General features: G+C 39.0%; 1 protein-coding gene across 2 annotated transcripts in view; it reads left to right on the top strand.

Annotated features, from left to right (window-relative positions):
* Positions 1–14,117, top strand: part of nbeaa (neurobeachin a) — a 790,167-nt gene that overhangs the window by 274,280 nt on the left and 501,770 nt on the right. For both annotated transcript variants that reach the window (XM_059964072.1, XM_059964073.1), the window contains exon 22: positions 4,677–5,687. In XM_059964072.1, coding sequence (XP_059820055.1) covers positions 4,677–5,687 — 1,011 coding nt within the window. The remainder of the gene's footprint in view (positions 1–4,676; positions 5,688–14,117) is intronic.

Raw genomic sequence — 14,117 nt, 5'->3', positions numbered from 1 at the left:
GGAGCTCTTTGTCAAAGCTCTATATGATACTAGGGCTTTGGTCAATTAGTCAGAAGAAAATTCTACTCACAGAACTGCTTTTACAGAGGTTGTTACTTACAATATAACTTTAACCAAATAGTCAGCTATTCCCCCAGCTTTTTGTCTCTCAAAGTTGTGAACCTTTTAGACTGCTTCTGAATGTCAGTGAATGGCATTCAGAAATATTCAAAAATTATTAACAATGAATCAACAAATTAAAAATTCATAGAATAGGTCCAAGTAAACACGATTTTACAAACGCAAATAATTATAACAGAATAACCTATCCCATTCTTACTTTTCTTCTTTGCATCTGTAAAATTTAGACCTTGTGACCAGGTGATTGGATTTCAGTGGGAGAACATTTTGGGAATAGTGATCATAAGTTTTAAGATAATTATGAATAAAGATAAGTCTACACCTCAGGGTTGAGGAGGTTGCTAAACTGGGGGAAGGTAATTTATGATATTAGTAAGAATAAGTTGAGGAGTCTGTATTGGAAGCAACTATTACACAACAGGTCCACATCTAGGATATGGGATTCTTTAAAAGTTTAGCAGTTTGAAATCAGGACTGGCATATTCCAGTGAGGAGAAAAGGCAAAGTTTCAGAACTTGGGATGACAAAAGACATTGTATATTTAGTCATAAAGGAAAAGGAGATATACACAAGGTTGTAGAAGGTGAATAGACCTTAAGAAATATAAAGGAAGCAGTAAAGAACTCAGGCAGCCAATTAGGAGGACCAAAAAGGGCCATGACATGTCCTAGGTGAGTAGGATTAAGAAAATTCAAAGGCATTTTATACATAAATTGGAAGCAAAGGCACATGAGATAGGACCACTCAAGGGTAAAGGAAGGAATTATCCCCAGATCCAAAAGATGTAGCTGAGGCACGAAACAAGTACTTCGTATCAATAGTTGGATTGATTGAAAAACAAAAGTGGGTAAGGCCCCAGGATCTGATGTGACCTGTCCCAGGTTAGTGAGGGGAGATTGCTGGAGCCTTGACAAAGATCTTTGTATCCTCTCTAGCTTCGGGTGAGGTCCCAGAGGATTGGTGAATAGGCAGTGTTATTCCTTTGATTAAGAAGGGCAACAGATATAATCTAGGAAATTTTAGCATGAATTTGTGAGGGTCAAACTAAGGTTTAAAAATGTGAAGAATTTTTGAGGAGTTAATAAAATAGAGCAGAACTGTGGATATTGTCCAGGCTGAACTTTAGCATGGCATTTGACAAGGTCCCTCATGGTAAGCTGATCAAGAAGTTTAAAATACATGAGATATATGGAGACTTACAGATTGGATCCAAAATTGGCCTGGCCTCTGAAGACATAGTGTAGTGGTGGAGGGGTGTTAATTTGGCTGGAGCTCTACAGGGGTGGCACTGGGACCTGAAGTGCACTATGTGCACAATATATTGCAGGACTCTTAAGAGCATTGATATACAGAAGGATCTTGAAATCCAAGATAATAATTAGCTCCCTGAAAGCAGCAACACATGTAAATAAAGTGGTTGAGAAAGCAGATTGCATGCTTCCCTTTATTAATCAGGGCATTAATTATAACATTCAAGAAATCATGCTGCAACTGTATAATAATTTAGTTAGGATGCATTTCGAGCATGCATTACTTGAAGGATGTGGAGGCTTTGGAGATACTGCAGATGAGGTTCACCAGGATGTTGCTTGAATTCGAGACTATCAATTACATGGAGAGATTGGACAGACTTAGATTGATTATTTTTTCAAGTGTGTCAGATGAAAAGACAAGGGAGTAATAACATTATGTGAGATGTATATAGGAACATATCTGAATCTTTTCCCCAGGGTAGAAATGCAAGATAGTGCAGAGGACATAATTTTAAAGTGAGAGGAGCAAAGTTTAAAAGAGATATCTGGAGTGTATGTCTTTTACACAGAGTGATCGGTGCCTGGAGAAGCTGCCAGGGGTAATGGGATAAGCAAAGACCAAAGTGGCATTTAAGAGGCATTTGGACAAGCACATGAAAATGTAGGAATGGAAGGATATAGATAACGTGCAGGCAGGTAAATTTAATTTAATTTGGAATTTTGGTCAACACAAACATCATGGGCTGAGGGGCCTATCCTCCTGCTGTACTGTTCCATGTTCTAGGATTCTGACCAAAACTGCAATGTCAGAACGGGACTTATAAATTCTTAATATTAAAAATGTGATATAAGATGATTTATTCACTCTTTGACATGCTTTAGAGACATTTTCTTCACCTATGGTATTAGTCCAGATGTGATGATCTGTCATTGATAATACATCAATGGGGTGTTACATAAAGATATATATTGATTTAATTTTAACATCTACTATATGCATGACATTAGTAAATAGCTAATTCTTTTCTAGAATTGTACAGCAAGTGAGGAAAGGATTTAGAAAGAAAATTTTTAAAATGTTATTGCAATGAAAATGGTAATTTGCAAATTAAAAATTGCAGTATTTGTTAATCTTATCAGGGCTGGAATGCTTCCTGATTGGAATTTCAATGCAACATAATGTTCCTGCTCCTAAATTCGATATCTGACTGATGAAGGCCAGCATGCTAAATGCTTTCTTCACCATCCTGCCAACTTGTGTGTCTGCTTTTAGCAAACTCTGCACTTGTACTCTCAGGTTTCTCTGTTCTACAACACTCATCAGTGCTCTAGTGTTCTCTGTATCAATCCTGCCCTGGTTTGACTGTACGGAATGCATCATCTCATTTACCATTCCTTAGCCCATCTTCCTAACTCATCAAGAGCTCTTTGCAATTTGTTGTAACCTGTTCTACAATCAACAAGACCTGGTAATTTAGTACCATCAATAAAGTTGCTCTTCATACCATGCACATTCATATCCAAAGCATTTACATAAATATTGAATTACACTGACCTCTAAAGTACCCACTAGTCATAGGCTTCCAGTTGAAAGATCAACCTTCAGCCATCAGCCAACATCACTAGTTACTCTTAACTCCAATGCAACCTAACCTTCCAGGCCAGCCTGCCATGTAGGACCTTGTCAAAAGCCTTACTAAAGTCTATATACACAACCCCTTAGTAATTTCTTCAAAAAACTCCAGAAGATTTATCAGACATGACCTCCCATGCACAAAACCATACTGATGATTCCTGGTTAAGCCTGGACCATCCAAGTGATGATAGATCTTTTCTCAGAATTCTCTCCAATAATGTCCTTACAGCTCAAGTCAGACCCACTGGTCTGTAGTTCCCTGGCTTGTTCTTGCTACCCATCTTGAACAATAAAACACCAATAGCTACCTTTCAGTCTTTGCCAGGAGCTAATAATGGAGTAAATATTTCTACAAAGGCCTCTGTGATTTCTTTTCTGCTCTCCTATTAGTTCTGGGGGTGCAGCTGATCAGGCCCTAAAGATTTGCCCATCTTTCCACGCTACTTATAAGGAGTTTGTACATTCTACCTGTGATTGTGTGGGTTTCCTCTGGGTACTCCAGTTTCCTCGTGCATTCCAAAAACGTTCTGGTTGGTAGGTTAATTGTTCACTGTAAATTGTCCTCTGATTAGGCTAGTATTAAATTGGGAGATTGTTGCATGGCACAGCTTGAAAGCTTAAATAAATAAAATCCTAATGCACTTCAAGGCTTTAATTACCTCCTTCCTTATTAGATGATCCCTCAGGGATAATTTCCCCAGCTGCTATCCTGGAACATTGAGCTGCCAGCCCTGCTGTTCCCTCAGTCATATTTCTTTTTTGGGGACAGTATCCCAGTTCCTAGAGGCAATCCATTCTCTCATTTTCAATAAAGTCCAGTCAATGATTTGTCATCCAAACTGCTTGATCTACTAAAATTATTTACCGGATGGTTTTTGCAGATAGTTTTTGAGGGAGTGCAGTGTAGGTTCATGAGGTTAATTCCCGGGATGGCAGGACTGTCATATGTTGAAAGATTGGAGCGACTGGGCTTGTATACACTGGAATTTAGAAGGATGAGAGGGGATCTGATTGAAACATATAAGATTATTAAGGGATTGGACATGCTAGAGGCAGGAAACATGTTCCTGATGTTGGGGGAGTCAAGAACCAGAGGCCACAGTTTAAGAATAAGGGGTAGGCCATTTAGAACGGAGTTCAGGAAAAACTTTTTCACCTAGAGAGTTGTGGATCTATGGCATGCTCTGCCTCAGAAGGCAGTGGAGGCCAATTCTCTGGATGCCTTCAAGAAAGAGATAGAGCTCTTAAAGATAGCCGAGTCAAAGGATATGGGGAGAAGGCAGGAACGGGGTACTGATTGTGGATGATTAGCCATGATCACATTGATTGGTGGTGCTGGCTCAAAGGGCTGAATGGCCTAGTTCTGCACCTATTGTCTGTAATTTTCTAAAACCTTTTTCACTTTGTGAATTTTATTGTTGTTTTACTGAGTTACAAACAAATTGAATCATTTAAAGGGTTTTGGCCCTGAAATGGCAGCTTTTTATTCCTCTCCATAAGTGTTGCCTGACCTGCTGAGTTCCTCCAGCATTTTGTGTGTGTTACTTTGATTTTCCAGCATCTGCAGAATATTTCTCTTTTTGATTTGTTTCAACTATGCCTGAAAGTTTTGATCCTTGGGTATGCCTTGACTGCTATTGATTGTAATTGACTTAATTTTTCCAAAGGTCACTTATGAAGCTCACAAAGAATATTTGGCCAAGATGTATGAAGAATATCAAAGACAAGAAGAAGAAAACATCAAAAAAGGGAAAAAGGGAAATGTCAGTACAATCTCTGGTCTTTCATCTCAAGCAGTTGGATCTAAAGGAGGCATAGAAATCAGGGAAATTGAAGATGTTTGCCAGACGCAGAGCCCAGAGAGCGAAACAGACTATCCTGTCAGCACAGATTCTAAAAATCTCTTGGTTGAAGCAAGAGTATCTGGTAATGGAGCAGGTGGTCCAGACAGACCCACAACTGGAGTACATGTGGAGGTTCATGATCTCTTGGTGGATATCAAAGCTGAAAAGGTAGATGCCACTGAAGTAAAGCTTGATGATCTGGATCTGTCACCTGAGACATTGGTAGCTGCAGAGAGCTGTAATCTGGTAGAAGTAGAATCACTGCTGGACAATGTGTATACCTCTGCTGTTGAGAAACTTCAGAGCAATATTGGTAGCAGCTCCATGACACAACAAAGGGAACAAAGGGACAGTGGTCCTTTGATATCTTTAGTAGATGAAAAAGATGATGAGTCAATTAATTGTACCTCATTTACTTTTGATAAAGCAACAAACCATCAAGAAAAGCTTTTGGCTGACCTGCCCCCTGCTGACAATCTTTCCCTTGCAAATGTAACAGAGAACCAAATACATACCAGCGCTAGTGATGACCTGGGGCTATTGGCTCATATGACTAGTAATTCAGACAATACTAGTCCAAAACCTATAACTGAGGATAAGAATTTTAAAATCTCAACAAATTTGGAAGAAATGTGTATTCTGACTGAATCAGAAGGAATTGTTCCAAAAGTTTATGCTGAAATGATTGGTACACCGATTGATTCGGAACTGTCTTTGAAAAAGTCTGTGGGTAATTTAGATGCTTCTAGCACAATATCTGATACTGACAGATCAGATGATGGAAAAGAAACAGGAAAGGAAATAAAGAAGATTCAAACCACTGCTACAACCCAAGTAAGATTAAAAATGGTACTATGCTTTCCTGTTTTATTACTTGCAAATATGTTTTATAACAATTTTATTCTTATAATTAAAACATCTTTTTTATTTTATAGAACTGTTTTTGTGTCTGTTCCTCATATTCACTGTGCTGTTCAATAGTGTTCATGTCTAATTATTGCCATTGGGCTACAATGTTTAAAATCATAATAATTTTATTCTGGTGCCATTTTAATTTACAGTATTTAACAGGCATTTAGATAACATAATAATAATAAATCTTGATTCAGATTTTTGAGGTACAAGGATAGGAAAGGTTTTGGTGATAATGAGCCAAACATTGACAAATGGAACTAGCTTAGATGGTTGTCTTGGACAACATGGACCGGTTGAACCAAAGGATCTGTTTTCTTGCCGTATGACTTTGTGATATCCAAGATTAACTAAAACTTAGTTAGGGTTGCTGCTGACTAAAGTCCAATCTAAATGGACCCTTCTGTATTGGCACCAGTGCATACTCATATTTCAGTTAAAAAATGGATTTGAACTGATACGATTTTTAAACTGTTATGGTTAGCACAACACTTTACAGTACAGGCGACTCGGGTTCAATTCCCATCGCTGCCTGTAAGAAGTTTGTATGTTCTTCCTGTGACTGAGTTTCCTACTCCATGTTGTATGTCAATAAACATACATAGCATAACCAATTTAATACTTTGAACATGAAAACAGAATTTATGATTGATTGCTAACAAGGGTTCAACTAAGGTAAAGAATGATCTTAAGAAAAAATATTTCAACGAATGCTGATGCCTATTGTTATGAAATCCCGTAACTGAATCACTTACCAGCAAAGATAGAGAGGTCCATTGAAGTCTGATGGTACTATTTTTTTAAAAATCTTTATTTATGAAGGGGCACAAAAATAAGATTAATACAAACATTCAGATAATATACGTCGTCACTACTCAATCTAAAAGCGTGGGTCTAATAATAACCATCAATAAGAAACAGCTCGATCGTTTGTCTAGGGGATAATATATTGTCTGATGGAAATATAAAAGTCACTCAGTTCCAGCAGGCTTCAGCCTTTTGGGGGGACCGCTGGGTTTTCACTTGTTGGAGAGAGAGAGAGATTGGTGAGAAAAGAAACTTGCCCGGGTCTCTTATGAAGCAAATCCGTTGAGTCAGGGGAGCGGGCTTCCCCGTTGTTAGCTAAAAGCTGGTTTCCATGGTTCCAATCACCGATTCCAGCAACGGAATCGAATGCACGTGACTTCCTTCAAATGGCTTCCCGCTACTACGGGATCGATAGCGTTTCTTCTGGTGCGTCTGAAGGGGATGTTCCCCCAGACCCTCCTTTATACTTCCTCACGGGGTCTCAGATGTCAATCAGGTTGGGATGATGCAATCTCTCTCTCACTTTGCCCGAGGGCTTGCACGTAGCATAGTCCCCAATCCACAAACGTCGTCTCCAGGAGACAATGGTCAATGTCGCATTATTTTGCATCGTGGTGGAACGAGGTATTCGGCACGTCTCTCTCTGCCATTTCCTGGGTCTCCTGAACGGACTCAATAGTGATCTTGCGATTCTCACAAAGGAGGGGGCTACCCTGCACCCTTCGGCCCCTCAGAGCTGTGGTACATTCATAACACTATAATATTAAAATGTAAGTTTTTAACTTAAGCAGTGGGTATGAATATCATTGGCATTCCCCATTCCCATTCCCCACTAGAATTTATTCCCCATTCATAATTGTCCTTGATCAGATGAACTTCTATGTCCAACAGCTGTAGAATTTGAAAATGAATCTATAATATTGTTGGGTAAAGTATTCTAGGTTTTGACTGTTATGGGCTGTGTTGTATGTCTTGGGTGATCATGGTCTTTCTATGACCATGATTGTTCTTGACAATGTTTTCTACGGAAATGGTTTGCCATTACCACCTTCTGGACAGTATCTTTACCAAGACGGGTGACCGCAGCTATTATCAATACTCTTCAGAGATTGTTTGCCTGATGTCACCAGTTGCATAACCAAGACTTGTGATATGTACCAACTACTCATATGGCCATTTAACACCTGCTCCTACGGCTCCACGTGACTCTGATGGGAGGGGTGGGGGAGCAAGCGGGATTAAGCTACACCTTGCTTGAGGGTGACCTGCAGGTTAGTGGATTTAAAGAGAGCCTTCAACCACCTTTGGTTGAGACGTATCTCCACCTCGCCATCTCAAGATTTAGACCAAATTAAAGAATGCCCATTTGTTTCCAAGTCAGGGCAATCTGTGGCTTGGACGTGAACTTGCAATTCTCAGATTTTCTTGAAGACTACTCCGAAGATTGCCAGAATTTTGCCTGACTTATGTCTGAATCTAATGTGTAGTGGTTGGGTATATCAGGGATGGGCAGGAGTCAGAGTATAGAGAACTGGTGGGAAGGTTTGTGGAGTGGTGCAGGAGGAATCAACTGCTCATGACTGTGGCCAAAACCAGGGAGATGATGATTGGTTTTAGGAGGAAGGGGACTGTGATGAGTCCTGTATACATTTTGGGAGAAGAGGTTGCGGTGCTGGAGGAGTACAAATACTTGGGTGTTCACCTTGACAACAGATTTAACTAAAAAAAACCAACACCATGACAATTTACAAAAAGGGGATTAGCAGACTCAATTTCCTAAAGAAGCTGAGATCCTTCAGTATATGCAGCAGGCTGTTGGAGATCTTTTACCAGTCTTTTGTAATGGGTCCAGTCTTCTTTTCAGCTTTATGTTTGGGGAGTAGCATTGGTTCTAGTGATGCAAAAAGACCAAATATACTCATCAAAATGGCTGAATTTATTCTTGGCTACAACCCGGACTCTTGAATTAGTGGTGGAGAGGACGTCACTAAACAAACTGTTACCTATTATGGACAATCAGGTACATCCTCTCTGTGACCCACTGAATAAGCAGTGGCACACTTTTTTGAAGACTCATTCAGCTCTGTCACAAGGATTGTTACAGAAAATTCTCTGTATCATATATAATAAGCATATACAACAGTTCATCTCTGAGCGACAGGAGAACACACATCATAGTACAACCAGCTCTGCTTTATTATTTTGTCCATTATTATTGCACATTGATACATTATTATTGGCTATATTATTATTCTGTATTTTATTATTAGTTAACTCTACATACAGTTAAGTGTGTTTTTAAATGTTGCTGTAATGAAAGAGTTTCCCACTCAGGGTCAAGCAAGTATTTATTATTATTTTAATAGTTGTGTAGCAGGTTGTCTGCTGAGTATTTTGTTCTGTTTTAACATAGTGGCTTCAATACAGTTAAGTAACTTACTGGAACATTCAGAAGGTCTATTTGGCAGACTGTAAAAGAAACAAATTGCCTACCTCAAAGAGAAATAGAAAATTTGATGAGTTTTTATGGCAATCTAATAGTATTATGCTTTTTGTTAAATTTAAAGCTAAATTTAAATTCCTCCATGTGGTGAGATTTTAACGTCTCTGGATTATTGCTTGAGATCTTAAAATAGTTAACTTAACCAGGGTGTACAAAACAGATGAAACAGAATTGCTATATCTTTGGGTGCCAATTTTGATAAATCCAGAGGCACTGGTCTTTCTGTGATATCAAGCGCTCCATCTAGTGGCAGCACGTTGAAAGGTTAGCTATGATGAAGCAGACAATGGAGCTGAATGGCTTTGAATTTTATGATGTTGACAGCATTATTTGCCTTGTTTTTTTTCAGATCCACTCTCTGAGTTTGGAGGCAGGCATTTCTATGTTAATTCTAATTCTAATCTTTCTCAGATCTTACAGGAAATTTCAGATTTTTAAATCTTGGGTTCAGCCCTGAAGGTATCTTTACTACCAAGACGCTGCATTTTTTTTCAAATATGTCCGGTTTTTCTTACTTCATTTTATCTTTCACATTAATCAGAACAGTTTATTTCTGCCCCTACTTTGGATATCTACTACTAAGATTAGATTCAGAGCATTCTTTCCACCAAATTCAGTCACTCTGTAGCTTATATAAACGTGCTCATCCAAAACTCACCTGCCCATGACAAAATTGATCAAACAACTTGCTTGAACACAATTTTTGTGCTTACAAGATGGCATTGCTGAACCACAGTGATGATCTGTTGTCTACACACAATACTTGTACATTTTTTGAATTACTCTCACTGCAATCTGCACTATATAATTTCTCCTCAAACATTGTACTTTTTAAATTAATTTTTATGAGTTTCTACAATGCGACAAAACAAAAAAAAGTTAAAAAGGTTTATATAGTGCAAAACAAACATCAAAGGTACAGTTAATAACAATTAAGAAAAGCACCCATAGTAGAATTGTACAAAGTTAGTTACCACCCCACCCTTCCACTACCCAACTCCAAGCCAACCTTACGATATATAAAAAAATTAACCAGAACTTTATTACCACAGAGCTGTATTTATAAAAAGAAGTTATATTGCCTACTATACTATCTAATCTATAATATGTTTACACATTAAAAAAACCCATAAATCTTAACCACAAGAAGCTGGAAATAAGGGATTTAATTACAAAAAAAAGGATGCACTCTTAATCTAAATGGGAATTATGAAAATATACAAGAAAAGGTCCCCACACCTTTTGGAACTTTACGTCTGAATTAAGAAGTGAATAATGAATCTTGGCAAGGTCTAAGCAGGACATAATGTCTCTGAACCATTGAGCATGATTGGGTGGGGCAGCATCTCTCCACCTAAGAAGGACTGCACCTCTGACCAAAAGAGAGGCGAAAGACAATGTGTGATGCTTAGTCAGAGTCAAATTCATGTCAACTTCTCCTGAAATACCGAAAAGAGCAATCAGAGGGTTAGGTTCCAAATAACAATTAAGTATATGAGATAAAGTTTAAAAAAAATCACTCCAGAATTCCTCCAAGCTAGGACAAGCCCAATACATATGAATAAGGGAAGCCTTTTACCCCCTTTACACTTATTGCAACAAGGACTGATATCAGGATAGAACCGCAATAAAATTTTGTTTTAGACATATGAGACTTGTGTATCACCTTGAACTGTAAAAGGGAGTGGCAAAAACATCGAGAAGTTGAATTAGCTGACTTGAGAATTGTACCCCATACTTCATCGGGCAAAGAAATATTTAAATCATGCTCCTGGTCAGTTTTAATTTTGTAAAAGGGGGCTCGCCTCAACATTGTTAAAGTATCTCGAATAGTAGAAATTAAACCTTTATCTAATGGATTCATACGAAGAAGCAAATCCACAACGTTTTTAACGGGTACCTCAGGAAAGTTTGGTATTGAAGGATTGATAAAATGTCTAATTTGGAGATATCTAATGAAATGAGTGTTAGGTAGGCCAAACTTTACAGATAATTGTTCAAAAGTTGCAAAGTACTTATCTATGAAAAGATCTTCAAAGCACCTAATGCCCTTTCTGTGCCAGTCTAGAAATGTTAAATCTTGCATAAAAGACTGAAAAAGATGATTATGCAGAATAGAACTATAACCATATAACAACTACAACACAGAAACAGGCCATCTTGGCCCTTCTATTCCGTACTGAATGCTTACTCTCACCTAGTCGCACCTACCTGCAATCAGCCCATAACCCTCCATTCCTTTCCTGTCCACATACCTATCCAATTTTTTTTTTAAAGGACAAAATTGAACCTGCCTCTACCACTTCTACTGGAAGCTCATTCCACACAGTTACCATTCTCTGAGTAAAAAAGTTCCCCCTCGTTTTACCCCTGAACTTTTGCCCCTTAACTCTCAACTCATGTCCTCTTGTTTGAATCTCCCCTACTCTCAATGGAAAAAGCCTATTCACGTCAACTCTATCTATCCCCCTCATAATTTTAAGTACCCCTAACAAGTCCCCCCTCAACCTTCTGTGCTCCAAAGAATACAGACCTAACTTGTTCAGCCTTTCTCTGTAACTTAGGTGCTGAAACCCAGGCAACATTCTAGTAAATAATCTCTGTACTCTCTCTAATTTGTTGATATCTTTCCTATCATTTGGTGACGAGAACTGTACACAATACTCCAAATTTGGCCTCCCCAATGCCTTGTACAATTTTAACATTATTTCCCAACTCCTATACTCAATGCTCTGATTTATAAAGGCCAGCATACCAAAAGCTTTCTTCACCACCCTATCCACATGAGATTCCATCTTCAGGGAACTATGCACCTTTATTCCTAGATCACTCTGTTCTACTGCATTCCTCTATGCTCTGCCATTTACCATGTATGTCCTATTTTGATTATTCCTACCAAAATGTAGCACCTCACACTTATCAGCATTAAATTCCATCTGCCATCTTTCAGCCCATTGGTCTAACTGGCCTAAATCTCTCTGCAAGTTTTGAAAACCTAGAGGGTTAACCTAGAAAACCTAGACTAGAGAGAGAAAAACCGTGAAGCCCATTATATTTTCTGAACTGAGCCCATATTCTCAGTGTGTCTGATATCTGGATTAACAATTGATTTAGGTAAATGGCAAGGAAGTGCGGAGATGGAGAGATTCTTATTAGAGTTCAACTCCATTGCCACCTATATCAGGCAATCAGACTGATTATAAAAGTAAGACCAAAAGATAAGACAACGTATGTTGGCTGCCCAGTAACATAAATGAAAATTGGGCAAGGCTATACCACCTACCCTTTTAGGTTTTTGAAGATGAGTTTTATTTAGTCTGGGATGTTTGCCCTTCCATAGATAGGACAAAATAATAGAATCTAATGAATCAAAAAAGCTTTAGAAATAAAAATTGGTAAAGATAAACGTTGTACTTCTAAATCAACTTAATGATCTACAGATTTCAGGAAGTTCTGATGACCTTGGCAGACCAAGCAGGTACGGCAGCATTAAGCAAATGAAGGTTCATCGCCGTGAACAGAAACAAGGCAGAAGGGGGGACTCCAAGTGAGACTGAAACGCGGAAGGATGAGGCCCCCTCTATCCAGCATCTTGTTATACAGTCACTGGAGAACAAAACTGAGGACCTGAGGGCAAGATTACTGTATTGGAGGTAAATGAGTTGTGTACTATGTTTGAGCAAGACATAGCTTTCTTGCAACACGCCAGATACAGCAATCTGACCCAAAGGCTTCGTAATTTACAGAGTGGACTGCATTGCTGAAAAGGCAAAGGTGGAGGTGTGTGTTTCATGATAAACTCTTGGTGGTACTCAAATGTGGCAGGTTTGTCAAACTCGTAAACCTACCATCAGTTCTAATTACCTGGAGTTTTCCTCCACAATCCTGACTGCAGTTTACATACCACAATAATCAAGCGCTTGAGATACTGCATGACGCTGTCAGCAAACAAGAAACAGTCTATTCTGATGCACTTTAAATCATAGTCAGAGGCTTCAACCAGGCTTGTTTGAAGAAAGCCCTATCCAATTACCATCAGCATATAGCCAGAGGTCCCAACACACTAGACCACTGTTATTCTAAGATAAGGAATGCATACTGTTCCATGCCCAGACTGCCTTTCGGTAAAGCTGATTACTTGGCTGTCCTTCTACTTGTGAGTTTGACAAACCTGTCGCATCAGAGTACCTGTAAACAGGCAGAGGCCAAAGAGCAAATTGCCCAAGATTAGGGCATCAAAGAGGTGGTCACAAGAGACAGAGGATCAGCTGCAGGATTGCTTTGAGTCAGCGGACTCATCTGAGGATCTGAATGAATACACCATGGTTCTCGTGGACTTTTATTAAAACAGTTGTAGATGAGTGTGTCCCCACAAAATTATTCATAGTCTTTGCCAACCAGAAGCCATGTATGAACCATGAGATCTGCTTTCTGCTAAGGGCCAGATCAGAGGCATTTGGGTCTGGTAACCAAAACAATTACGAGAGGTCCAGATACGATTTCCAGAAAGTCATCTGATGTGCGAAGTGACAATTCTGGACTAAACTTGAATCGAGTTGTGGCAGAGCTTAAGCATTACCACCTCTTATAAAGTTAAATCAAGTGACAAAGGCATCAACAGGTTTTTACTACTAGATGTACTCAATGCCTTCAGTGCTTGTGTTGAGAGGTTGGTGATGAAACATATCAGCTCCTGTCTGAGGAGCAACGTGGATCTGCTCCAGTTGATCTGTTGTGATAGTATCAAACAATAGATGCCATTTCATTGGCTCTTAGCTCAACCCTGTGATATCTGGACAGCAACGATTCTTTTATTGATTAAAGGTCAGCATTCAATACCATCATCCCCTCAAAATTTATCAACAAGCTTCAAAACCTTAGCCTCAATACCCACTTGTGCAATTGGATCCTCAGTTTCCTCATTTGCAGACCCCAGTCAATTCAGATTGGTAACATCTCCACCACGATCTCCATCAGCACAGGTGCACCATAGGGCTGTGTGCATAGCCCCCTGCTCTATTTGCTTCACACTTATGACTGTG

The sequence above is a fragment of the Hypanus sabinus genome, chromosome 3, assembly GCF_030144855.1.
Source record: "Hypanus sabinus isolate sHypSab1 chromosome 3, sHypSab1.hap1, whole genome shotgun sequence".
In the NCBI taxonomy this organism is placed as follows: Eukaryota; Metazoa; Chordata; class Chondrichthyes; order Myliobatiformes; family Dasyatidae; genus Hypanus; species Hypanus sabinus.
Note: the sequence above shows the minus strand (reverse complement) of the source record. Positions and strands in the feature narration are given on the sequence as shown.